The sequence below is a fragment of the Physella acuta genome, unplaced genomic scaffold (genome assembly GCF_028476545.2).
Source record: "Physella acuta isolate Inbredline_101_S28 unplaced genomic scaffold, ASM2847654v3 ptg000970l, whole genome shotgun sequence".
Classification (NCBI taxonomy): Eukaryota; Metazoa; Mollusca; class Gastropoda; family Physidae; genus Physella; species Physella acuta.
In genome coordinates, this window is record NW_026732487.1 from 51,323 (window position 1) to 78,877 (window position 27,555).

General features: G+C 41.6%; 1 protein-coding gene across 1 annotated transcript; it reads left to right on the plus strand.

The window, feature by feature from the left end:
- The first annotated feature begins 89 nt into the window (after positions 1–89).
- On the plus strand, positions 90–27,102 carry LOC131954070 (transient receptor potential cation channel subfamily A member 1). The gene is made up of 25 exons (XM_059317575.1): positions 90–213; positions 1,309–1,493; positions 5,130–5,234; positions 6,194–6,302; positions 9,795–9,895; positions 10,603–10,650; positions 10,882–11,070; positions 11,429–11,626; positions 12,472–12,644; positions 14,071–14,235; positions 15,457–15,571; positions 15,881–16,047; positions 16,509–16,593; positions 17,527–17,586; positions 17,761–17,856; positions 20,473–20,543; positions 20,958–21,228; positions 21,339–21,428; positions 21,694–21,863; positions 22,392–22,521; positions 22,779–22,973; positions 23,892–23,960; positions 24,286–24,387; positions 24,877–24,965; positions 26,930–27,102. Exons 1-25 carry the CDS (start codon positions 111–113, stop codon positions 27,072–27,074), a joined length of 3,231 nt encoding a protein of 1,076 aa, XP_059173558.1. The 5' UTR covers positions 90–110; the 3' UTR covers positions 27,075–27,102.
- The last annotated feature ends 453 nt before the right edge of the window (positions 27,103–27,555 follow it).

The window sequence follows — 27,555 nt, forward strand, 5'->3', positions numbered from 1 at the left end:
TATTTACCTGTATTTACCTGTATACACCTGTATTTACCTGCGTTAACCTCCGGCAGCTGACAGCGAAGGGCGTGGAACACAAGCTGGTGCTCATCTTCTCCGACGACCCGATGAACGCCCTGCTGATCGACCAGTCGGGCAACCACCTCATCCACGTCGCCGTCAACTACAACCGCTGCAGCATCGTCAAGAGAATCCTCGAAACCATCTTCGGTAAGTTGTTTGGGGGGGGGGGGGGACAGTTTAATGTGATTCAATAGGCAGAGGTGGGCGGAGTGGCAAGGAAGGGGGATGCTAGGCGATTGTCGGCACGTTTTGAGAAATGTATAAAAGCCAATGGTCAAAAAGTGTGTGTCGCGGCAGTGATAGAGAAACTTTAGAAAGTTTGCCTTTAGGAACTGTGTAAATCAAGAGGACGACAGATAGCTTGAAGTAATAAAAATAAATACATTAAATTATTTAATTTGAAGAATATAACAATAGTTTAAAATAAACCGGGAGTGATCTCTCCTAAACTTTCTCGAATATTCTAATATAACACTACGTGGGATGTCAACTCGGAATATAGACATGATTTTTGTTTACTTAAACTTTTAAAAATAGAATAAAATCTAGTAGAAAAAAAATTGCGCACCAAGCGAGCACCAAAACCAAATGTGCGTAATAGTGCGCAGTATTATTAGTACTTTATAAATTTATATGCGTTTTTTGAGAAATCGGAAATAGCGTAAATTAGTACTTCCGGTCAACGGAAATTACTCAAAATTTGATAGAAGGTAGAGAATTAGATCTTTTACTTACATGTGAAATTTCATTTATCTATCTGAATTAGTACTCAAGTTATAGGCTTTTGAAAAATTCAAAGTAGAAAAAGTACCACTTCCGGTTATCGGAAATCGCTCAAAAGTTGATACGGATCTACGATTTTGATATAATACTTATATATGAAATTTCATCAACCTAGCTGTAACGGTACTCAAGTAATCGTGTTTACACACAGACAGACACACAGACACACACACACACACAGACATACGGACAAGATTGCAAAATTATGTTTTTCCGATTCAGTGAGGTGTAAAACGTCGAGATTTGTAAAAATCTCGATTTTTTTTTTGCACGATTACAATACTTTCTCTATACTACGTATATACGAGAAAGTAAAACTACAAACGAGCTCCAAAAAAAATAAATGAAACGTACCAAGCTATTTCTAAAATCAGCAAATCTGTTCTATGTTTTCCTATTCATTTAAGACACTACTGTTATTAAAATATATTCAGCCAGTTAAGTTTTTTCAAACTTCAGGACAAGGGGAGCTAAATGCTGTAGACAGTCACCGCAACACCCCGCTCCATCTGGCCGTAGCCCTGGGCTTTGAGGACATTGTCCAGCTGCTCCTGGACTACAAGGCCTACGTCAACATCAAGGATGACTCCGAGATGACCGCCCTGCACGTGGCCGCCTACGTGGGCAATCCCACTATCCTGAGGGTCAGCTGATGGGACTGTTGGTTGCTAGTTGTTGTATGGTAGTTGTTGTAGGGTAGTTGTTGTAGGGTAGTTGTTGTAGGGTAGTTGTTGTAGGGTAGTTGTTGTAGGGTAGTTGTTGTTGTTGTATGGTAGTTGTTGTATGGTAGTTGTTGTAGGGTAGTTGTTGTAGGGTAGTTGTTGTAGGGTAGTTGTTGTAGGGTAGTTGTTGTAGGGTAGTTGTTGTAGGGTAGTTGTTGTAGGGTAGTTGTTGTAGGGTAGTTGTTGTAGGGTAGTTGTTGTAGGGTAGTTGTTGTAGGGTAGTTGTTGTAGGGTAGTTGTTGTAGGGTAGTTGTTGTAGGGTAGTTGTTGTAGGGTAGTTGTTGTAGGGTAGTTGTTGTAGGGTAGTTGTTGTAGGGTAGTTGTTGTAGGGTAGTTGTTGTAGGCTAGTTGTTGTAGGCTAGTTGTTGTAGGGTAGTTGTTGTAGGGTAGTTGTTGTAGGGTAGTTGTTGTAGGGTAGTTGTTGTAGGGTAGTTGTTGTAGGGTAGTTGTTTAGGGTAGTTGTTGTATTGTAGTTGTAGGGTAGTTGTTGTAGGGTAGTTGTTGTAGGGTAGTTGTTGTAGGGTAGTTGTTGTAGGGTAGTTGTTGTTGTTGTAGGGTAGTTGTAGGGTAGTTGTTGTAGGGTAGTTGTATGGTAGTTGTTGTAGGGTAGTTGTTGTATGGTAGTTGTTGTAGGGTAGTTGTTGTAGGGTAGTTGTTGTAGGGTAGTTGTTGTAGGGTAGTTGTTGTAGGGTAGTTGTTGTAGGGTAGTTGTTGTAGGGTAGTTGTTGTATGGTAGTTGTTGTAGGGTAGTTGTTGTAGGGTAGTTGTTGTAGGGTAGTTGTTGTAGGGTAGTTGTTGTAGGGTAGTTGTTGTAGCGTAGTTGTTGTATGGTAGTTTTTGTAGGGTAGTTGTTGTAGGGTAGTTGTTTTAGGGTAGTTGTTGTTGTTGTAGGGTAGTTGTTGTAGGGTAGTTGTTGTATGGTAGTTGTTGTAGGGTAGTTGTTGTAGGGTAGTTGTTGTAGGGTAGTTGTTGTAGGGTAGTTGTTGTTGTTGTAGGGTAGTTGTAGGGTAGTTGTTGTAGGGTAGTTGTATGGTAGTTGTTGTAGGGTAGTTGTTGTATGGTAGTTGTTGTAGGGTAGTTGTTGTATGGTAGTTGTTGTAGGTTAGTTGTTGTAGGGTAGTTGTTGTAGGGTAGTTGTTGTATGGTAGTTGTTGTAGGGTAGTTGTTGTAGGGTAGTTGTTGTAGGGTAGTTGTTGTAGGGTAGTTGTTGTAGGGTAGTTGTTGTAGGGTAGTTGTTGTAGGGTAGTTGTTGTAGGGTAGTTGTTGTAGGGTAGTTGTTGTAGGGTAGTTGTAGGGTAGTTGTTGTAGGGTAGTTGTTGTAGGGTAGTTGTAGGGTAGTTGTTGTAGGGTAGTTGTTGTAGGGTAGTTGTTGTAGGGTAGTTGTTGTAGGGTAGTTGTTGTAGGGTAGTTGTTGTAGGGTAGTTGTTGTAGGGTAGTTGTTGTAGGGTAGTTGTTGAGGGTAGTTGTTGTAGGGTAGTTGTTGTAGGGTAGTTGTTGGTTGCTAGTTGTTGTAGGGTAGTTGTTGTAGGGTAGTTGTTGTAGGGTAGTTGTAAGGTAGTTGTTGTAGGGTAGTTGTAGGGTAGTTGTTGTAGGGTAGTTGTAGGGTAGTTGTAAGGTAGTTGTTGTAGGGTAGTTGTAGGGTAGTTGTTGTTGTTGTATTGTAGTTGTTGTAGGGTAGTTGTAGGGTAGTTGTTGTTGTTGTATGGTAGTTGTTGTAGGGTACTTGTTGTAGGGTAGTTGTTGTATGGTAGTTGTTGTAGGGTAGTTGTTGTAGGGTAGTTGTTGTAGGGTAGTTGTTGTAGGGTAGTTGTTGTATGGTAGTTGTTGTTGTTGTAGGGTAGTTGTTGTATGGTAGTTGTTGTAGGGTAGTTGTTGTTGTTGTAGGGAAGTTGTTGTATGGTAGTTGTTGTATGGTAGTTGTTGTATGGTAGTTGTTGTAGGGTAGTTGTTGTTGTTGTAGGGTAGTTGTTGTATGGTAGTTGTTGTAGGGTAGTTGTTGTTGTTGTAGGGAAGTTGTTGTATGGTAGTTGTTGTATGGTAGTTGTTGTAGGGTAGTTGTTGTTGTTGTAGGGAAGTTGTTGTATGGTAGTTGTTGTATGGTAGTTGTTGTATGGTAGTTGTTGTAGGGTAGTTGTTGTAGGGTAGTTGTTGTAGGGTAGTTGTTGTAGGGTAGTTGTTGTAGGGTAGTTGTTGTTGTTGTAGGGAAGTTGTTGTATGGTAGTTGTTGTAGGGTAGTTGTTGTAGGGTAGTTGTTGTAGGGTAGTTGTTGTAGGGTAGTTGTTGTAGGGTAGTTGTTGTAGGGTAGTTGTTGTAGGGTAGTTGTTGTAGGGTAGTTGTTGTAGGGTAGTTGTTGTAGGGTAGTTGTTGTAGGGTAGTTGTTGTAGGGTAGTTGTTGTAGGGTAGTTGTTGTAGGGTAGTTGTTGTAGGGTAGTTGTTGTAGGGTAGTTGGACTTGTTGTAGGGTAGTTGTTGTAGGGTAGTTGTTGTAGGGTAGTTGTTGTAGGGTAGTTGTTGTAGGGTAGTTGTTGTAGGGTAGTTGTTGTAGGGTAGTTGGACTTGTTGTATGGTAGTTGTTGTAGGGTAGTTGTAGGGTAGTTGTTGTAGGGTAGTTGTTGTAGGGTAGTTGTTGTAGGGTAGTTGTTGTAGGGTAGTTGTTGTAGGGTAGTTGTTATAGGGTAGTTGTTGTAGGGTAGTTGTTATATGGAAGTTGTATGGTAGTTGTTGTAGTGTAGTTGTTATAGGGTAGTTGTTGTAGGGTAGTTGTTGTAGGGTAGTTGTAGGGTAGTTGTTGTTGTTGTATGGTAGTTGTTGTAGGGTAGTTGTTGTAGGGTAGTTGGACTTGTTGTATGGTAGTTGTTGTAGGGTAGTTGTAGGGTAGTTGTTGTAGGGTAGTTGTTGTAGGGTAGTTGGACTTGTTGTAGGGTAGTTTTGTATGGTAGTTGTTGTAGGGTAGTTGTTGTTGTTGTAGGGTAGTTGTAGGGTAGTTGTTGTTGTTGTAGGGTAGTTGTTGTAGGGTAGTTGTTGTAGGGTAGTTGTTGTATGGTAGTTGTTGTAGGGTAGTTGTTGTAGGGTAGTTGTTGTAGGGTAGTTGTTGTATGGTAGTTGTTGTTGTTGTAGGGTAGTTGTTGTAGGGTAGTTGTTGTAGGGTAGTTGTTGTTGTTGTAGGGTAGTTGTTGTAGGGTAGTTGTAGGGTAGTTGTTGTTGTTGTATGGTAGTTGTTGTAGGGTAGTTGTTGTATGGTAGTTGTTGTATGGTAGTTGTTGTAGGGTAGTTGTTGTAGCGTAGTTGTTGTAGGGTAGTTGTTGTAGGGTAGTTGTTGTAGCGTAGTTGTTGTATGATAGTTGTTGTATGGAGGCTGTTGTAGGGTAGTTGTTATATGGTAGTTGTTGTTGTATGGCAGTTGTTGTAGGGTAGTTGTTGGTTGCTTGTTGTTGCGCTGATGTGGGCGAACTTGTTAGTATGTATGTATGTGTATGTTTATTTTACAAAAAGGCTCAGACAATATATTCACAGACGTGATGCAGCCCCTAGGAATGAAATAATTTATTTTCCACAACAGAAGTTGCTGGACAATGGTCTAGACCCCAACATCCGTGGAGAGTCGGCATTCACACCCCTTCATTACGCCGCCGTCTCTAACAACGGCAACTCGGTCTCCATTCTTGTAAGTTGATACTTGAGGGATGTGGATAAGTTACGGGAGGGTTGAGATGTGGATAAGTTACGTGAGTGTTGAGATGTGGATAAGTTACGTGAGTGTTGAGATGTGGATAAGTTACGTGAGTGTTGAGATGTGGATAAGTTACGTGAGTGTTGAGATGTGGATAAGTTATGTGAGTGTTGAGATGTGGATAAGTTACGTGAGGGTTGAGATGTGGATAAGTTACGTGAGATTTGAGATGTGGATAAGTTACGGGAGGGTTGGGATGTGGATAAGTTACGTGAGATTTGAGATGTTGATAAGTTACTTGAGATTTGAGATGTGGATAAGTTACGTGAGGGTTGAGATGTGGATACGTTACTTGAGATTTGAGATGTGGATAAGTTACGGGAGGATTGAGATGTCGAATCCTGTTACGTTACCATAATCGGAGTCTTAAGGAGGAAGATTGGTTCGATACGTCCATGCTTCTAAAGGTAGAAGGTTGGCACATTAACTTCACGATAAGATTACGTCCAGAGTTTCTTCCATGTATCTCATATCCACCCCCATCCTCTCCATCCGAACGAGATAGGATCTATATATAAAATATATACTTTTACAAGTGTCCACCCCCCCCCCGAAAATTTTAGCCCCCGCCTCTCTCCTCCGGAGAAAAAAAGTCTGGAAGAAACACTTATTACGTTGGCGTGGTAGTCATTGAACAGAGTGAGAAGTGAAAGATTTTATTTATAATTATGAATTATAATCAGCTATGGGAAAAATACGATTCGAACTTGATATCCAAAATCTGTAAGTGAACAACAAACAAAACAATACACCATTAAAATAAAAACGCCAAAAAATGTTGAAATAAAATGCAAATACGCTGGGGTTAGGTGTCTCAATTCAATAGGATCTAAGTTAAATTATGTAGCTCGTTTAGCCACGTGGCTGAGATGTAATAGTGTCAAGTTTTTCAGCTGGAGAAGGGGGCGGACATCACAATGACCTGTCATAACGGCTCAACACCGCTCCATATGGCAGCCAAGTGCGGATCTCTCGATGCTGTGCTCACCATCCTCAGAGAAGGTCAGGGTCGTTCTATGTGTAATCAAGGTCTAGGTCAAGGGCTTGTTTGGTAGAGAAGTTAGGACAGTTCATGATTTGTGTTCCGTGTGTCGTACAGAGAAAGTTGTTGCTCCAGGTTGGGTGGCACCCCAGCCCCTACAACAATTGTGCATTTTCAGTTTGGTGTATTATAATATATCTCTTGTAGCACCCATGTGTTAACATCTCTCTTGTAGCACCCATGTATTAACATCTCTCTTCAAGCACCCATATGTTAACATCTCTCTTGTAGCACCCATGTGTTAACATCTCTCTTGTAGCACCCATGTGTTAACATCTCTCTTGTAGCACCCATGTGTTAACATCTCTCTTGTAGCACCCATGTTTTATAACATCTCTCTTGTAGCACCCATGTGTTAACATCTCTCTTGTAGCACCCATATGTTAACATCTCTCTTGTAGCACCCATGTGTTAACATCTCTCTTGTAGCACCCATGTGTTAACATCTCTCTTGTAGCACCCATATGTTAACATCTCTCTTGTAGCACCCATGTGTTAACATCTCTCTTGTAGCACCCATGTGTTAACATCTCTCTTGTAGCACCCATGTATTATTACATCTCTTGTAGCACCCATGTGTTAACATCTCTCCTTTAGCACCCATGTGTTAACATCTCTCTTGTAGCACCCATGTGTTAACATCTCTCCTTTAGCACCCATGTGTTAACATCTCTCCTTTAGCACCCATGTGTTAACATCTCTCTTGTAGCACCCATGTGTTAACATCTCTCTTGTAGCACCCATGTGTTAACATCTCTCCTTTAGCACCCATGTGTTAACATCTCTCCTTTAGCACCCATGTGTTAACATCTCTCTTGTAGCACCCATGTGTTAGCATCTCTCTTGTAGCACATATGTGTTAACATCTCTCTTGTAGCACCCATGTGTTAACATCTCTCCTTTAGCACCCATGTGTTAACATCTCTCTTGTAGCACCCATGTTTTATAACATCTCTCCTTTAGCACCCATGTGTTAACATCTCTCTTGTAGCACCCATGTGTTAACATCTCTCTTGTAGCACCCATGTGTTAACATCTCTCTTGTAGCACCCATGTGTTAACATCTCTCTTGTAGCACCCATGTGTTAACATCTCTCTTGTAGCACCCATGTATTATTACATCTCTTGTAGCACCCATGTGTTAACATCTCTCTTGTAGCACATATGTGTTAACATCTCTCTTGTAGCACCCATGTGTTAACATCTCTCTTGTAGCACCCATGTGTTGACATCTCTCTTGTAGCACCCATGTGTTAACATCTATCTTGTAGCACCCATGTGTTAAAATCTATCTTGTAGAACCCATGTGTTAACATCTCTCTTGTAGCACCCATGTGTTAACATCTCTCTTGAAGCACCCATATGTTAACATCTCTCTTGTAGCACCCATGTGTTAACATCTCTCTTGTAGCACCCATGTGTTAACATCTCTCTTGTAGCACCCATATGTTAACATCTCTCTTGTAGCACCCATGTGTTAACATCTCTCTTGTAGCACCCATGTATTATTACATCTCTTGTAGCACCCATGTGTTAACATCTCTCTTGTAGCACCCATGTGTTAACATCTCTCTTGTAGCACCCATGTGTTAACATCTCTCCTGTAGCACCCATATGTTAACATCTCTCTTGTAGCACCCATGTGTTAACATCTCTCTTGTAGCACCCATGTGTTAACATCTCTCTTGTAGCACCCATGTGTTAACATCTCTCTTGTAGCACCCATGTGTTAACATCTCTCTTGTAGCACCCATGTGTTAACATCTCTCTTGTAGCACCCATGTTTTATAACATCTCTCTTGTAGCACCCATGTGCTAACATCTCTCTTGTAGCACCCATGTGTTAACATCTCTCCTTTAGCACCCATGTGTTCACATCTCTCTTGTAGCACCCATGTTTTAACATCTCTCTTGTAGCACCCATGTGTTAACATCTCTCTTGTAGCACCCATGTGTTAACATCTCTCTTGTAGCACCCATGTGTTAACATCTCTACTTTAGCACCCATGTGTTAACATCTCTCTTGTAGCACCCATGTTTTATAACATCTCTCTTGTAGCACCCATGTGTTAACATCTCTCTTGTAGCACCCATGTGTTAACATCTCTCTTGTAGCACCCATGTGTTAACATCTCACTTGTAGCACCCATGTGTTAACATCTCTCTTGTAGCACCCATGTGTTAACATCTCTCTTGTAGCACCCATATGTTAACATCTCTCTTGTAGCACCCATGTTTTATAACATCTCTCTTGTAGCACCCATGTGTTAACATCTCTCCTTTAGCACCCATGTGTTAACATCTCTCTTGTAGCACCCATGTTTTATAACATCTCTCTTGTAGCACCCATGTGTTAACATCTCTCTTGTAGCACCCATGTGTTAACATCTCTTGTAGCACCCATGTGTTAACATCTCTCTTGTAGCACCCATGTGTTAACATCTCTCTTGTAGCACCCATGTTTTAACATCTCTCTTGTAGCACCCATGTGTTAACATCTCTCTTGTAGCACCCATGTGTTAACATCTCTCTTGTAGCACCCATGTGTTAACATCTCTCTTGTAGCACCCATGTGTTAACATCTCTCCTTTAGCACCCATGTGTTAACATCTCTCTTGTAGCACCCATGTGTTAACATCTCGCTTGTAGCACCCATGTGTTAACATCTCTCTTGTAGCACCCATGTGTTAACATCTCTCTTGTAGCACCCATGTGTTAACATCTCTCTTGTAGCACCCATGTGTTAACATCTCTCTTGTAGCACCCATGTGTTAACATCTCTCTTGTAGCACCCATGTGTTAACATCTCTCTTGTAGCACCCATGTGTTAACATCTCTCCTTTAGCACCCATGTGTTAACATCTCTCTTGTAGCACCCATGTGTTAACATCTCTCTTGTAGCACCCATGTGTTAACATCTCTCTTGTAGCACCCATGTGTTAACATCTCTCTTGTAGCACCCATGTGTTAACATCTCTCCTTTAGCACCCATGTGTTAACATCTCTCCTTTAGCACCCATGTGTTAACATCTCTCTTGTAGCACCCATGTGTTAACATCTCTCCTTTAGCACCCATGTATTAACATCTCTCTTGTAGCACCCATGTGTTAACATCTCTCTTTTAGCACCCATGTGTTAACATCTCTCTTGTAGCACCCATGTGTTAACATCTCGCTTGTAGCACCCATGTATTAACATCTCTCTTGTAGCACCCATGTGTTAACATCTCTCCTTTAGCACCCATGTGATAACATCTCTCTTTTAGCACCCATGTGTTAACATCTCTCTTGTAGCACCCATGTGTTAACATCTCTCTTGTAGCACCCATATGTTAACATCTCTCTTGTAGCAGCCATGTGTTAACATCTCTCTTGTAGCACCCATGTGTTAACATCTCTCTTGTAGCTCCCATGTGTTAACATCTCTCTTGTTTTGTGCCATCTCTCTTGTAGCACCCATGTTTTGTGCCATCACCCCCTTACTTCTGCTGGACGTTAAAGACCGAGAGAATCAGCGACCCATACACTCAGCAGTCGGCGGTGGTAACGTAGAGGTTGGTCATTGTCCAGTGGTCGCTGTGTCGTCCTGTGGTTGTCCAGTAGTCACTGTGTCGTCCTGTGGTTGTCCATTGGTCACTGTGTCGTCCTGTGGTTGTCCAGTGGTCACTGTGTCGTCCTGTGGTTGTCCATTGGTCACTGTGTCGTCCTGTGGTTGTCCAGTGGTCACTGTGGTCGTTCATTGGTCACTGTGTCGTCCTGTGGTTGTCCAGTGGTCGCTGTGTCGTCCTGTGGTTGTCCAGTGGTCACTGTGTCGTCCTGTGGTTGTCCAGTGGTCATCCAGTGGACACTGTGGTCGTTCAGTGGTCGTTCAGTGGTCGTTCAGTGGTCGTTCAGTGGTTGCTGTGGTTGTCCAGTGGTCATTGTAGTTATGCAGTAAGTTGGTCGTAGAGAGGTCAGTGTGCTCTTTAGTGGGCAGTTGAGTTTATCGTTTTGTGTTAATCTTCTCAGTTAGAGCGATGTATTCTTCAATGTTTTGTGTTAATCTTCTCAGTTAGAGCGATGTATTGTTCAATGTTTTGTGTTATACTTCTCAGTTAGAGCGATGTATTATTGAATCTTTTGTGTTAATCTTCTCAGTTAGAGCGATGTATTGTTCAATGTTTTGTGTTAATCTTCTCAGTTAGAGCGATGTATTGTTCAATGTTTTGTTGTCTACCTCAATCATTTGCCTCTCTAATTTGCGTTTTCCGATTTTCCATAGGTTCTCAAACAGTTTTTAAAGTATGGCGCAGATCCTAGCTGCAAACAGGTCAGATACATTGTTTTAGCCACCTTTTGTTGTTGCTGGATGGAAGAAATATTTAGTTTTCCGATCGATTAGAAATTAGACAATTAATTACATGTTTTATAATTGACATTGAAAATTATAATTTTACTCCGCGTTGAGCAGTTTATAAAATTACAACTTATTCCTTTTTTTAAAAAGTTTGCGTGATATGAAATATTTCCACCTGAGCATTAAAACAATCTTGTACTGCAGGACGATGGGTTGACCGCTGTCCACTACGCCGCTATCCAGGGCAGCCTGGAAATGCTACAGGCCATGAACAACCTCAACAGGAAATCGACCCTGTTCGCTGCGGACTCCGTAGACGTCCAGGGACGCACACCACTTCACTGGGCGGCCATTTTTAACCACGCCAGCGTCACCAAATACTTGATCGACTTGGTAAAGCTGCATTTATTGCCCATTTAAGCAAACATAATTATACACTCGTTTTTCTTACAGATGATCTCTCTCTCTCTCTTTCTTTATATATATATATATATATATATATATATATATATATATATATATATATATATATATATATATATATATATATATATACATACATATATATATATATATATATATACATATATATATATATATATATATATATATATATATATATATATATATATATATATATATATATATATATATATATATATATATATATACGGGATTTGATGCTAGTTAGTGTATAGTCGACAATAGATTCCCTTTGTGAACTGTTTCAACTGCCCCCCCCCCCCCCTAGCCATCAGACATGAACGCGTTTGACTCCATGAAGCTGACGCCTCTGTTGGCGGCCGCCACCAATAGTTCATGGGCGGCCCTGAACGTCCTCCTCAGCTACGGCGCCGACACCTCCCTGACCAACTCCTCCAAGAGGAACTTCTTGCACCTAGCTGTCATCAACGGCATGGAATTGAATGAGACGTTCAAAGCCCTCAAGGTTCGTTCTCTCCCCTATTGGAACTTATATTGTGTTCCATTAGTCTGACGTTTATTGTGTTCCCTTGTAATGTCCACAGTCCACCCTGTTGCCTTGTAATGTCCACCCTGTTCCCTTATAATGTCCACCTTGTTCCCTTGTAATGTCCACCCTGTTCCCTTATAATGTCCACCCTGTTCCCTTATAATGTCCACCCTGTTCCCTTGTAATGTCCACCTTGTTCCCTTGTAATGTCCACCCTGTTCCCTCACTATAATGTCCACCCTTTTCCCTTGTAATGTCCACCCTTTTCCCTTGAAATGTCCACCCTGATCCCTTACTATAATGTCCACCCTTTTCCCTTGAAATGTCCACTCTGTTCCCTTACTGTAATGTCCACCCTGTTCCCTTACTATAATGTTCACCCTGTTCCCTTATAATGTCCACTCTATTCCCTTGTAATGTCCACCCTGTTCCCTTGAAATGTCCAATCTGTTCCCTCACTATAATATCCACCCTATTCCCTTGTAATATCCACCCTATTCCCTTGTAATATCCACCCTATTCCCTTGTAATATCCACCCTATTCCCTTGTAATATCCACCCTATTCCCTTGTAATGTCCACCCTGTTCCCTTGTAATGTCCACCCTGTTCCCTTGTAATGTCCACCCTGTTCCCTTGTAATGTTCACCCTGTTCCCCTGTAATGTCCACCCTGTTCCCCTGTAATGTCCACCCTGTTCCCTTGTAATATCCACCCTGTTCCCTTGTAATGTCCACCCTGTTCCCTCACTATAATGTCCACCCTGTTCCCTTGTAATATCCACCCTGTTCCTTGACTGTAACGCCACCTGTACACTCGCCAGTACATCAAGAACATCAGTGCCAGATGTAACGAGAAGGACATAGCGGGCTACACGCCCCTACACTACGCCGCAGAGGAGGGGCTGCAGTTGGTGGTCAAGAACATCATCTCACTGGGGGCCTCGGTCACTCACAGGAACAGGTACCGTCAGACGGCCTTCCACCTGGCGGCCAAGTGAGTACTAGTCACGTCAGCACACCCGCGTGTTAACCTTACCTAGTCACGTCAGCACACCCGCGTGTTAACCTTACCTAGTGACGTCAGCACACCTGCATGTTAACCTTACCTAGTGACGTCAGCACACCCGCGTGTTAACCTTACCTAGTGACGTCAGCACACCCGCGTGTTAACCTTACCTAGTGACGTCAGCACACCCGCGTGTTAACCTTACCTAGTGACGTCAGCACACCCGCGTGTTAACCTTACCTAGTGACGTCAGCACACCCGCGTGTTAACCTTACCTAGTGACGTCAGCACACCCGCATGTTAACCTTACCTAGAGACGCCAGCACACCTTGATGTTAACCTTACATAGTGACGTCAGAACACCCGCATGTTAACCTTACCTAGAGACGCCAGCACACCTTGATGTTAACCTTACCTAGTGAAGTTAGCACACCCGCATGTTAACCTTACCTAGTGACGTCAACACACCTGCATGTTAACCTTACCTAGTGACGTCAGCACACCTTGATGTTAACCTTACCTAGTGACGTCAGCACACCCGCGTGTTAACCTTACCTAGTGACGTCAGCACACCCGAGTTTTAACCTTACCTAGTGACGTCAGCACACCTGAATGCTAACCTTACCTAGTGACGTCAGAACACCCGCATGTTAACCTTACCTAGAGACGCCAGCACACCTTGATGTTAACCTTACCTAGAGACGCCAGCACACCTTGATGTTAACCTTACCTAGTGACGTCAGAACACCCGCATGTTAACCTTACCTAGAGACGCCAGAACACCTTGATGTTAACCTTACCTAGTGACGTCGGCACACCCGCATGTTAACCTTACCTAGTGACGTCAAAACACCTTGATGTTAAGCTTACCTAGTGACGTCAGCACACCCGCATGTTAACCTTACCTAGTGACGTCAGCTTACCCGCATGTTAACCTTACCTAGTGACGTCAGCTTACCCGCATGTTAACCTTACCTAGTGACGTCAGCACACCCGCATGTTTACCATACCTAGTGAAGTCCAAAACCTTGATGTTAACCTTACATTACATGCTTCTATACCCTGCTATAATCCACACTTGACCGACCTACCACCTGCTATAATCCACCTTTTACCGACCTATCACCTGCTATAATCCACACTTGACCGACCTACCACCTGCTATAATCCACCTTTTACCGACCTATCACCTGCTATAATCCACACTTGACCGACCTATCACCTGCTATAATCCACCTTTTACCGACCTATCACCTGCTATAATCCACACTTGACCGACCTTTTACCTGTTATAATCCTGTTATAATCCACACTTGACCGACCTATCACCTGTTATAATCCACACTATACCGACCTATCACCTGCTATAATCCACACTTGACCGACCTATCACCTGCTATAATCCCCACTACAGGTTCGATCGACCATTCACCTGTCAAATTCTGCTCCAGAGTGCCAACGGTGCCGTCTTGAAGAACGACACCGACCTGGCTGGCATGACCGCCCTACACTACGCCGCCCAGGAGGGTCACCTACGGATCCTCAACTTCCTCATACAGAATGGCGTCCTCGTCACAAAGTACATCTCATTTGTTTACATCAACATCTCATTTGTTTACATCAACATCTCATTTGTTTACATCAACATCTCATTTGTTTACATCAACATCTCATTTGTTTACATCAACATCTCATTTGTTTACATCAACAGCTGAGCTGTATAACATACATGTTGAACTGTATAATATCCATGTTAAACTGTATAACATCCATGTTGAACTGTATAACATCCATGTTGAACTGTATAACATCCATGTTGAACTGTATAACATCCATGTTGAACTGTATAACATCCACGTTGAACTGTATAACATACATGTTGAACTGTATAACATCCACGTTGAACTGTATAACATACATGTTGAACTGTATAACATCCACATTGAACTGTATAACATCCATGTTGAACTGTATAACATCCACATTGAACTGTATAACATCCATGTTGAACTGTATAACATCCATGTTGAACTGTATAACATCCATGTTGAACTGTATAACATCCACATTGAACTGTATAACATCCACATTGAACTGTATAACATCCATGTTGAATTGTATAACATCCATGTTGAACTGTATAACATCCATGTTGAACTGTCTAATATCCATGTTGAACTGTATAACATCCACATTGAACTGTATAACATCCATGTTGAACTGTATAACATCCATGTTGAACTGTATAACATCCATGTTGAACTGTATGACATCCACATTGAACTGTATAACATCCATGTTGAACTGTATAACATCCATGTTGAACTGTATAATATCCATGTTGAACTGTATAATATCCATGTTGAACTGTATAAAACTTATTTTGGAGACCCTAAATAATTCCATACGGATGTTTCAGACTATTAAACAACTAAATCACCCATAAGAATCATGCATTCAGCAGTTTCCAAACTAGATTAGAGCTAAGGGAGTCAAGGATCCCTGCTCGACACTTTAGGGTTAGAAGCTGTACGCTCTACCACCTAACCATGGTTATTGCAATACTAATAAACATTTGGGTAAAGGGAAATAATGTATGAGATCAGAGGGGTAAAAAAAGGCACCGATATATTTTGGTTATTTATAAGGTCACAATGACGAAAAGTTTGGGAACTGCTGCATTAATTCCACTCTGTTAAAATTATGACATCACAACTGTTACACCATGACGTCGCCACCCCCTGTTCAACCGTTAGTTCACCAACGTTAAATTCATTTCTCTCCCCCCCCCTCCCACTAGAGACAACAAAGACAACACGCCCCTCCACCTAGCCGCCATGAAGGGACACCGGTCCTGTGTCTCGAGGATACTCGCCGTGCACGGCTATCTGCTGGACTCAGCCAACAACGAGGGGGTCAGTTCTTCTTCTTATTCTCTAACCTGTACATATACATATACATATACATATACATATACATATACATATACATATACATATACATATACATATACATATACATATACATATACACATACATATATACATATACATACATATATATACATGTATATATATATGTATACATATATATATATATATATATATGTATATATATATATATATATATATATATATATATATATATATATATATATATATATATATATATATATATATATATATATATATATATGTGTGTGTGTGTAACCTTTGTTTCCCCAGAACACAGCCCTCCACCTAGCGGCCAGCATGAACCATGCCACGGTGGTCGATGTCCTTCTGACGGCCAAAGCGGCCATCACGGAGAACATGTACGGCCTGACGTTTCTTGACGAGGTCATCTCCAACTGTCACCTGGCAGTGGCGGAGGTGGTAATCAATCATAACAGGTGACACAATCATGATTGTTTGAGGCTGATTGTAACAGGTGACACAATCATGGTTGTTTGAAGCTGATTGTACCAGGTGACACAATCATAATTGTTTGAAACTGATTGAAACACGTAACACAATCCTTTTTTACTTGAGGCTGATTGTAGTAGATTTTTGCTTAAGCCTGAATGAAACAATGAACACAATCATTTTTAGAGGCTGATCCAACAACACGGGTGCCACTCCATTCCACACACTAACATGACTACAAACACACACTAACATGACTACAAACACACAGTAACATGACTACAAACACACACTAACATGACTACAAACACACACTAACAAGACTACAAACACGCATTAACATGACTGCAAACACGCACGGCAGTTGACTCTTGTCTTGTTTGTACTACACCTGAGGGTGAAGTAGTGTGGGAAGATGATGTTATCTAATGCTTCCCTCTTGTGGCAGGTGGGAAGAGTGTCTACAGAGGACGTCTAAAAAGTTTGGTCTTCCCATTCTCGGCTTGATTCAACAGCTGCCTTCGGTGTTCGTGGTGAGCTGGTCATGTCATACATGTTGCCACATTCACATCTGTCCGTGTCACATCTGTCAGTGTCTCGTGTCACACCTGTCAGTGTCACATCTGGCAGTGTCACATCTGTTAGTGTCACATCTGTCAGTGTCACATATGTTAGTGTCACACCTGTCAGTGTCACATGTCAGTGTCACATCTGTCCGTGTCACACCTGTCAGGGTCAAATCTGTCAGGGTCAAATCTGTCAGTGTAACATCTGTCAGTGTCACATCTGTCAGTTTCACATCTGTAAGTGTCACATATGTCAGTGTCACATCTGTCAGGGTCAAATATGTCAGTGTCACATCTATCAGTGTCACGTGTCACATCTGTCAGTGTCACGTCTTTCAGGGTCACATCTGTCAGTGTCACATCTGTCAGTGTCACATCTGTCAGTGTCACATATGTCGGTGTCACATGTCAGCGTCACATCTGTCAGGGTCAAATCTGTCAGTGTCACATCTGTCAGTGTCACATCTGTCAGTGTCACATCTGTCACTGTCACATCTGTTAGTGTCACATGTTAGTGTCACATGTCAGTGTCACATCTGTCAGGTCACATCTGTCACGTGTCACATCTGCCAGGTAGAATCTGTCACGTGTCACATCTGTCAGTTTCACATCTGTCAGTGTCACATATGTCAGTGTCACATCTGTCAGGGTCATATCTGTCACAGTGTCAGATCCACTACTGTTCGAATCTTCCACTGTCACAATCTGCAAGCCGTAGATCTGTGACTGTCAGAGAGCTATCATAGTCTCATCTGTCACTCTCACACATGTGTCACACAACTGTCACACATCTGTCATAACTAATGTATTGTAATGCTAAGTGACGATTGCAATAAGTGTCATGTTTCTTTCATTATTTTGTTGCGTTTTTCCCACATGAACCATAACAATTTGTTCTAGCATGTTCTGGACCGGTGTGTGATTTACTCCGAAAATGACGAGGAGAGTGAAGAGTATTACGTAAGTCTACAACACGGGTCGGGGTCAAGGCAAAACCTGGGGTTTTATATCTAGAATTGTAGAATTCATATAGTGGAATGGGGGGGGGGGTGAGGAAGTGGAGCTATAAAATGTCTATAATTGACCAGGTGTAATGTCCTTGAACCGTTTTAACATCTGTTTTTTGTGTTTTAGGAACATTTCAACTTTCGATATCTCCATTTACCCGACTCATTCAAAGACTTTGCAATGCAGAACAAGTTTGCGAATACGTCACTGCTACCTTTGAAGGTAAATGTTATGTCCCTTCTACCTTTACAAGTAACTGTTACACCTTGATACCGCTGTTATTTTGCTTTGAACGTGGCAGTCGTTTCAACCACGAAAACACAGACAAATTTTAAACAAATACTAGACTACCCGTCATCCCTTGGATAACTGTGAGTTTCGGGGGTCATCCATAAAAAAAACATCACGTCTGTCACTTATCGTCACAAAAAACCAGACCCCCGCATTCAAAAAGATGTTTTTTATCTTTTAAAAACACCGAAAACACCGATTTCGGACTATCCCTTCATATACTGACGTCACAGGTGACCTACTCAACTCTACTTCACCTGCCCAGTGTCCCGCCAATCTCAGACAACATGTTTTTATCGTTTAAAAAAACGATTCCAGTCGAGCATGTCTCTGACCACACTATCCCTTCATATGCTTAGGACAAAGAAACAGATGAACTCTACTTCACCTGCCCTGTATCCCGCCAAGTTCAGATAGGCAACTTTATCATTCACATCTAAAAAATAAAAAAAAATTGAAAAAAAAATTAACATTGACGTATTGGTCTAGAACCTGTGCCACCCGCATGAAAGCCGATTACACCAACAACTTAGCTATTTAACGCGTGACGTCATAAATGTTTTTTTATAGTATAGTTTAATACTTTGAGTCTCCTTATGCAACTTGATTTACGCGCATAGATATAGATCTAAGTCTAGTGGTAGTAACTTTCAAATTAAATTTTATCTTAAATTAGCCAATTACATAGCTAAACAAACAAAGATTTATATAAAATAATGATGGTCTGAAATTATCTAGATCTAGATAGAATTATCTAGATCTAGATTCTACGACTCGTTTGCTTTTAAGTCTTGAGTCTAGTTTTTGCGTAACTCTTGCTAGATCTAGATCTAGATCTAATCATTAGACCTATTCTAGCTAGATAGATCTAGATAGATAAATCACAAAGATTTATATCAAATATTTAAGGACTAAAAATATGTATTATGATTCATGTGGTTAATCTACCAATGAATAAATCAATAAATTAATTAACGTCTTTAAATAAATTTGTGATTAACAGTCTGTCTGAAAAGAAAAAATTTTCTCTACCTACATACTATTTTACAGGCCTACACATAGAGCAGATTTTCTCCAGTAGTCAATCAGACAAAAAAAAAAAAAACAAATAAATATTCAAACATGTAAACAAACTTGAGTTTTAGTAGTATTTAGATTTTCACGTATACAGTTGGGACGGCTTGGCCTAGTAGTGTAACCAAATGATAAATACCAGAGTCCCTAGTTCGGACCCCCCCCCCCCGCCACTCTCTCTCCATGTAGCACGTACGCCTTCCCTGATATCGTTGGGTACACTCATCGGTGCAAATCATGCGGCAGAATTCGCGTTTCTGTCACGAGCGTTTCGGTTAGCGAACGTTTCGGTTAGAGAACGTTTCGGTTAGCGAACGTTTCGTTTAGCGAACGTTTCGATTAGCGAACGTTTCGATTAGCTAACGTTTCGGTTAGCGAACGTTTCGGTTAGCGAACGTTTCGATTAGCGAACGTTTCGATTAGCGAACGTTTCGGTTTTCGAACGTTTCGGTTAGCGAACGAATTAACGTCGTCAGCCGAATGGTATTTGAATCCTTGTATGGCAAATGCAGTAAATGAGCTGAAATAAGGCTAAACTTCTTAGACAGTTTCTGGCATTTTTTAGATAAATCTCTCGTGCAAGAGAATTTGGTATACTTCCTGTTTATCGTATTGGTCGAAATCTAGAGACTTTCTATTACTGTATCAACTGTGTTTGTTGAATTTTTGTCTCTTTGATTCTGGACTATAGGTCCATTTTTCTGTATGTTCTATAGGTCATGTTTCTGTATGTTCTATAGGTCATGTTTCTGTATGTTCTATAGGTCATGTTTCTGTATGTTCTATAGGTCATGTTTCTGTATGTTCTATAGGTCATGTTTCTGTATGTTCTATAGGTCATTTTTCTGTATGTTCTATAGGTCATGTTCCTCTATGTTCTAATGTTTCTGTATGTTCTATAGGTCATGTTCCTCTATGTTCTAATGTTTCTGTATGTTCTATAGGTCATGTTCCTCTATGTTCTAATGTTTCTGTATGTTCTATAGGTCATGTTCCTCTATGTTCTAATGTTTCTGTATGTTCTATAGGTCATGTTCCTCTATGTTCTAATGTTTCTGTATGTTCTATAGGTCATGTTCCTCTATGTTCTAATGTTTCTGTATGTTCTATAGGTCATGTTCCTCTATGTTCTAATGTTTCTGTATGTTCTATAGGTCATGTTCCTCTATGTTCTAATGTTTCTGTATGTTCTATAGGTCATGTTCCTCTATGTTCTAATGTTTCTGTATGTTCTATAGGTCATGTTCCTCTATGTTCTAATGTTTCTGTATGTTCTATAGGTCATGTTCCTCTATGTTCTAATGTTTCTGTATGTTCTATAGGTCATGTTCCTCTATGTTCTAATGTTTCTGTATGTTCTATAGGTCATGTTCCTCTATGTTCTAATGTTTCTGTATGTTCTATAGGTCATGTTCCTCTATGTTCTAATGTTTCTGTATGTTCTATAGGTCCATGTTCCTCTATGCTCCACAGGTCATGATGGACTACAAGCGTGTGGACTGTATGGCTCACCCACTGACCGTGACCTTCTTGTGGGTCAAATGGTAATGTACATCCGTGGTCAAATAGGTTCACCGTGTTGATTGGTCAAATAGGTTCACCGTGTTGATTGGTCAAATAGGTTCACCGTGTTGATTGGTCAAATAGGTTCACCGTGTTGATTGGTCAAATAGGTTCACCGTGTTGATTGGTCAAATAGGTTCACCGTGTTGATTGGTCAAATAGGTTCACCGTGTTGAATGTAGGCTAAAAGGCAGAATGGCAGTTTGTCCACTTAAAAATCATTAAAAAATTTTTTAAACAAAACATCAACACAACGGAAAACTGTCCTTTACTTTTTGTAAAATATTTGATAAGTGGAATATAAAGAATGTACAAAAGTTAAGCGTTTTCGTTTGATATTTTGAGTTGCGACAAGCTGTTATGTTATGTCTACAACTTGCTTGTTTTGTCGTCAGGAGAAAGTACGGACGGATCATCACCGTGTGTGACCTAGTCATGTACTCGCTGTATCTGGTCAGCCTGACCTACTTCATCGTCACCAAACGCAGCCTCTTGCACTACGAGAAGGTGGAGTTGGGCGGCGTGTCCTCATGGGACCTGCGCAACTTCGACGACTTCTCCACCGACCCCAACTTCACAGATCGTCTGGCCAGTATCCGCGTTCCGCAGAGAAAAATCTGGGAAATTACTGACACCTGGTTTCCGCCGGAAGCCGGTAGAAATAAGGTATTTCTGCCGCAGTGACGAATCTCATATATGATGCCCCCTTCTCCTCACCCCCCCCCCCCCTTGAAATGTGTCGTGAAGTAAAATGGCTCTTTTGTTTTTTGATTCAGTTCGCCACCACGGACCTCATCGTACTTTGGATGATTGTTTTTTTCTGTGGCTTTCATCTATGTAAAGAAATGTTTCAACTTTTTCAAAATGTAAGCAGGTTTAGTTGTATAGACTAGTTCATGTGTAAGAATTGTCACGTTGGATATAAGACTAAGAAGCTGATCACAATTACTTCATATGTGGGGGTCAAATAACGGAGGAGCTCTGTTTATTTTATTATATGGACCTTCATGTAAGGTCTTGTAGATACTTCATATTTGTTAGGTCATATTGTTATAAATTATATATGAGGACTAGTTAAACTCGAGTGTGGGAACTTCAGGATTAATACATACATGATTTTTTTTTCTCTAGATAAAGTATTATTTCTTAGATATGAGGAATATTCTGGAAGATGCAACATATATTTCGTCACTGATCTTCGCCATCCCCTTCATCTTCGGCTACTCAACGCATCTACAGTGGGAATGTGGAGCTATTGCAGTGTTCCTTGCCTGGTTTAACTGTCTAGTTCAGATACAGAGGTGGGTTCTTCCTCTGGTTTAACTTAGTTCAGATACAGAGGTGGGTTCTTCCTCTGGTTTAACTTAGTTCAGATACAGAGGTGGGTTCTTCCTCTGGTTTAACTTAGTTCAGATACAGAGGTGGGTTCTTCCTCTGGTTTAACTTAGTTCAGATACAGAGGTGGGTTCTTCCTCTGGTTTAACTTAGTTCAGATACAGAGGTGGGTTCTTCCTCTGGTTTAACTTAGCTCAGATACAGAGGTGGGTTCTTCCTCTGGTTGAACTGTCTAGTTTAGATAAAGAGGTGGGTTCTTGCCTGGTTTAACTGTCTAGTTCAGATACAGAGGTGGGTTCTTCCTCTGGTTTAGCAGTTTAATTCAGCCACTCGCATATGTTCTGCAGACAATTTAGAATTTGTATCTTTCTTAAATCAGGAGAAAAGGTTGGTGATGTAAACAAGTCGTATCTAAGTAAAAATTGTTGTTTTTGACCCCTCTAGGTTCGACTAAGTTCGTATCTATGTAAAAATTCTTGTTTTGACCCCTCTAGGTTTGACTACGTTGGTATCTACATCATCATGTTCCTTGCCATTATGAAAACATTAATGCAGGTGTTCCTCATTTTCGTCATCCTGGTCACAGCGTTTGGTCTCGCCTTTTATGTGCTCATGCAGGAAGAGGTAACATTAGATACACACGTTTATATAATATGCTCTTGCAAGAAGAGGTAACATTAGATACACACGTTTATAAAATATGCTCTTGCAAGAAGAGGTAACATTAGATACACACGTTTATATTATGTGCTCTTGCAAGAAGAGGTAACATTAGATACACACGTTTAATATAGTATTGTAGAAATGTATTAAGAAATGCATCCCTATCATTGTGTGTATGTCCCCATGATATTTTCAAGCCAATCATCTTGTTGTTCCAGCCCTCGAAAGCCCACAGTACCCCGTTCATGTCGCTGTATCGAACGTTCATCCTTACCTTTGAGATCGAGTACCTGTTGACGGTCAACACTGTGTACCTTGACAACGACCCCGAAACTCTCCATTTCAGTCACCTCACCTTCTTCTTTCTCGCCCTGTTTCTCTTCTTCATGCCGTTGTTGCTTGTTAATCTTTTAGTAAGTTGTGGGTGGGCAGTCTGTTGGTGTGTGGGGAATGCAGTCTCTTGGTGTGTGGGTGGGCAGTCTCTTGGTGTGTGGGGTGGACAGTCTCTTGGTGTGTGGGGTGGGCAGTCTCTTGATGTGTGGGGTGGTCAGTCTGTTGGTGTGTGGGGTGGGCAGTCTGTTGGTGTGTGGGGTGGGCAGTCTCTTGGTGTGTGGGGTGGGCAGTCTCTTGGTGTGTGTGGTGGGCAGTTTGTTAGTGTGTGGGGTGGTCAGTCTCTTGGTGTGTGGGGTGGGCAGTCTCTTGGTGTGTGGGGTGGGTAGTCTCTTGGTGTGTGGGGTGGGTAGTCTCTTGGTGTGTGGGGTGGGCAGTCTCTTGGTGTGTGGGGTAATCAGTCTCTTTGTGTGTGGGGTGGTCAGTCTGTTGGTGTGTGGGGTGGGCAGTCTCTTGGTGTGTGGGGTGGGCAGTCTCTTGGTGTGTGGGGTGGGCAGTCTCTTGGTGTGTGGGGTGGGCAGTCTCTTGGTGTGTGGGGTGGGCAGTCTCTTGGTGTGTGGGGTGGTCAGTCTGTTGGTGTGTGGGGTGGGTAGTGTCTTGGTGTGTGGGGTGGTCAGTCTGTTGGTGTGTTGGTTGGTCTGCATGTTGAAGTGTTGATGGTCAGCCTGTTGGTGTGTTGATGGTCAGCCTGTTGGTGTGTTGATGGTCAGCCTGTTGGTGTGTTGATGGTCAGCCTGTTGGTGTGTTGATGGTCAGCCTGTTGGTGTGTTGATGGTCAGCCTGTTGGTGTGTTGATGGTCAGCCTGTTGGTGTGTTGATGGTCAGCCTGTTGGTGTGTTGATGGTCAGCCTGTTGGTGTGTTGATGGTCAGCCTGTTGGTGTATGTCCCACGTCCACTATTGTATGAGCTGGTGTTGAAGCAACGATTCATTTCTCCTCAGATCGGGTTAGCTGTCGGGGACATCGCATCAGTACAGCGAGACGCCAAACAACAGAGGCTAGCGACACAGGTGAACCCATCTGGGGACGTTGTTGTCGTCGTCGGTTGGTAGTGGGGGGGGGGGGTGTGACGATAGGTCCACTCAGCGGGTGGGTCGTCCTTGCTCAGTGTTTGAGAGATCCTGGCTTTGAGGGTGGGACTAGGTCCTTGCCCTGTGGGTGGGACTAGGTCCTTGTCCTGTGGGTGGGACTAGGTCCTTGCCCTGTAGGTGGGACTAGGTCCTTGCCCTGTGGGTGGGACTAGGTCCTTGCCCTGTGGGTGGTACCTGACCCGTGGGTTTTGATTTTGCTGTAGCTCTGACAGAATGTGAGCAAGATTTCTATTGTTATGAACAGGTCAACTTTCACATAGTGGTGGAGGGCATTGCTCCATTCCTCTCCCAACTTAAAGACGATTTCAAAAACTACCCAAAGAAGACAGGATACTCCAGCCGAGGGGTAAGAATACAGACGTCTTGTCAAATAAAGCTTCTGGGATACTCGCTTGCTATTCCGTGCTATTGCAAGTCTGTTATTTAGTAAACCATACAACATTGACTCTAATAGTTGCATGACATTCCGTGCTATTGCAAGTCTGTTATTTAGTAAACCATACAACATTGACTCTAATAGTTGCTTGACATTCCGTTCTATTGCAAGTCTGTTATTTAGTAAACCATACAACATTGACTCTAATAGTTGCATGACAATTCGATTTAATTTTATGATTTATTTAAGGGCATGTTGTTATTGATAGGGCAATGTCCCTACTCTAGCTATCGTAAACAGAGGGGGTGGGGTTTAATTGGCTGAATATTTCATCTGGAAAGGGACCTTATCTGGAAAGGGAGGGGTAATTTAAGGAGATGGGTTTGTAAATGTCAATAATTCGGGGTGGGTGGAAGTTTAATTCGTTTATCGCTTGTCTGTTTCCCATTGGACAAAAAGACGACACGAGTTAAAACCCTCGCCAGAGAAGAGGGACAGAAGTCAGAGGAGAGCGCTATCAAAAAAGAAGTTCTTAGCATAAAGTCCACGTAAGTTCTTAGCATAAAGTCCTGTAAGTTCTTAGCATAAGGTCCACTTAAGTTCTTAGCATAAAGTCCACGTAAGTTCTTAGCATAAAGTCCTGGTAAGTCCTTAGCATAAAGTCCACGTAAGTTCTTAGCATAAAGTCCACGTAAGTTCTAAGCATAAAGTCCACGTAAGTTCTTAGCATAAAGTCCACGTAAGTTCTTAGCATAAAGTCCTGGTAAGTCCTTAGCATAAAGTCCACGTAAGTTCTTAGCATAAAGTCCACGTAAGTTCTTAGCATAAGGTCCACGTAAGTTCTTAGCATAAAGTCCACGTAAGTTCTTAGCATAAAGTCCTGGTAAGTCCTTAGCATAAAGTCCACGTAAGTTCTTAGCATTAAGTCCACGTAAGTTCTAAGCATAAAGTCCTGTAAGTTCTTAGCATAAGGTCCACGTAAGTTCTTAGCATAAAGTCCTGTAAGTTCTTAGCATAAGGTCCACGTAAGTTCTTAGCATAAAGTCCAGGTAAGTCCTTAGCATAAAGTCCACGTAAGTTCTTAGCATAAGGTCCACGTAAGTTCTTAGCATAAAGTCCTGTAAGTTCTTAGCATAAGGTCCACGTAAGTTCTTAGCATAAAGTCCAGGTAAGTCCTTAGCATAAGGTCCACGTAAGTTCTTAGCATAAAGTCCACGTAAGTTCTAAGCATAAAGTCCTGTAAGTTCTTAGCATAAGGTCCACGTAAGTTCTTAGCATAAAGTCCACGTAAGTTCTAAGCATAAAGTCCACGTAAGTTCTTAGCATAAAGTCCACGTAAGTTCTTAGCATAAAGTCCTGTAAGTTCTTAGCATAAGGTCCACGTAAGTTCTTAGCATAAAGTCCTGTAAGTTCTTAGCATAAGGTCCACGTAAGTTCTTAGCATAAAGTCCACGTAAGTTCTTAGCATAAAGTCCAGGTAAGTTTTAAGCATAAAGTCCTGTAAGTTCTTAGCATAAGGTCCACGTAAGTTCTTAGCATAAAGTCCACGTAAGTTCTAAGCATAAAGTCCTGTAAGTTCTTAGCATAAGGTCCACGTAAGTTCTTAGCATAAAGTCCTGTAAGTTCTTAGCATAAGGTCCACGTAAGTTCTTAGCATAAAGTCCAGGTAAGTCCTTAGCATAAGGTCCACGTAAGTTCTTAGCATAAAGTCCACGTAAGTTCTAAGCATAAAGTCCACGTAAGTTCTTAGCATAAAGTCCTGTAAGTTCTTAGCATAAAGTCCACGTAAGTTCTAAGCATAAAGTCCTGTAAGTTCTTAGCATAAGGTCCACGTAAGTTCTTAGCATAAAGTCCACGTAAGTTCTAAGCATAAAGTCCTGTAAGTTCTTAGCATAAGGTCCACGTAAGTTCTTAGCATAAAGTCCACGTAAGTTCTAAGCATAAAGTCCAGTAAGTTCTTAGCATAAGGTCCACGTAAGTTCTTAGCATAAAGTCCTGTAAGTTCTTAGCATAAGGTCCACGTAAGTTCTTAGCATAAAGTCCACGTAAGTTCTTAGCATAAAGTCCACGTAAGTTCTTAGCATAAAGTCCACGTAAGTTCTTAGCATAAAGTCCACGTAAGTTCTTAGCATAAAGTCCTGTAAGTTCTTAGCATAAGGTCCACGTAAGTTCTTAGCATAAGGTCCCCTTGACCCCGGGCAGGACGCCCGATGAGAGACCACAGGTGCTAAGATAGCCTCTACGGTACTCTGGGCGCCAAACCGTACACTAGAGGCGGGGCGCCGTCCATGCGATCTTTAATCATATGGCAGAAACCTTCCAAGGGATATTCTTAACAACATTCTAAAGTATCACGGAAATGTGTAGTAATGAATAAAATAAGGTCATGTGTTTATATATATATATATATATATATATATATATATATATATATATATATATATATATATATATATATATATATATATATATATATATATAATTATGTATAATTATTTTATTCCAATGCTAGGCTTGACAATCTTTTTACTGTATGTGACGATAACCGACAAATCATGGAGAGTATAAAGAAAGCGATTGGTTCTTCGGCGTCAGACGAGAAAATGGATCAAGCTAAAGAGCAGAAAGCAATTAATGAAGCTTTTGTGATAGACTAAAACATTACCCACATTTGTTGTTACTTTTATTGGCTAAAAACTGTATTCATTACATATTTTATTTATCTATCCACAATCAGTCTTGTTTTTTTAATTACCGCAACAGTGCTAACTCCGTCTTAAGATTGCTATTTTCAGTGCGTTCTCCCCTCCCGATGCAACTCTGAAACTCACACAATGCAAACGAAATTTAAAAAAAAAAACATTGTTATCTGCTAGATCTATCCAATAGAAAATAAACCGGGAGTGATCTCCCCACAGGACCGGCGCTACCTATAAGGCGAACTAGGCGGTCGCCTAGGGCGCTGGCCGTAGGGGGGCGCCAAAATGAGTTGGAAAAACAAATTGAAAGTTGGAGGGGGGGGGGGGGCAGATCGAAAGTTTGAGGAGGGGGGTGGGGGTGCACATCGAAAGTTTGTCCCCGGGGGCACGAAAAAAATTGCGGGGGTGGGGGGGGGACTTTTTTAAAATAAGTTTTGCC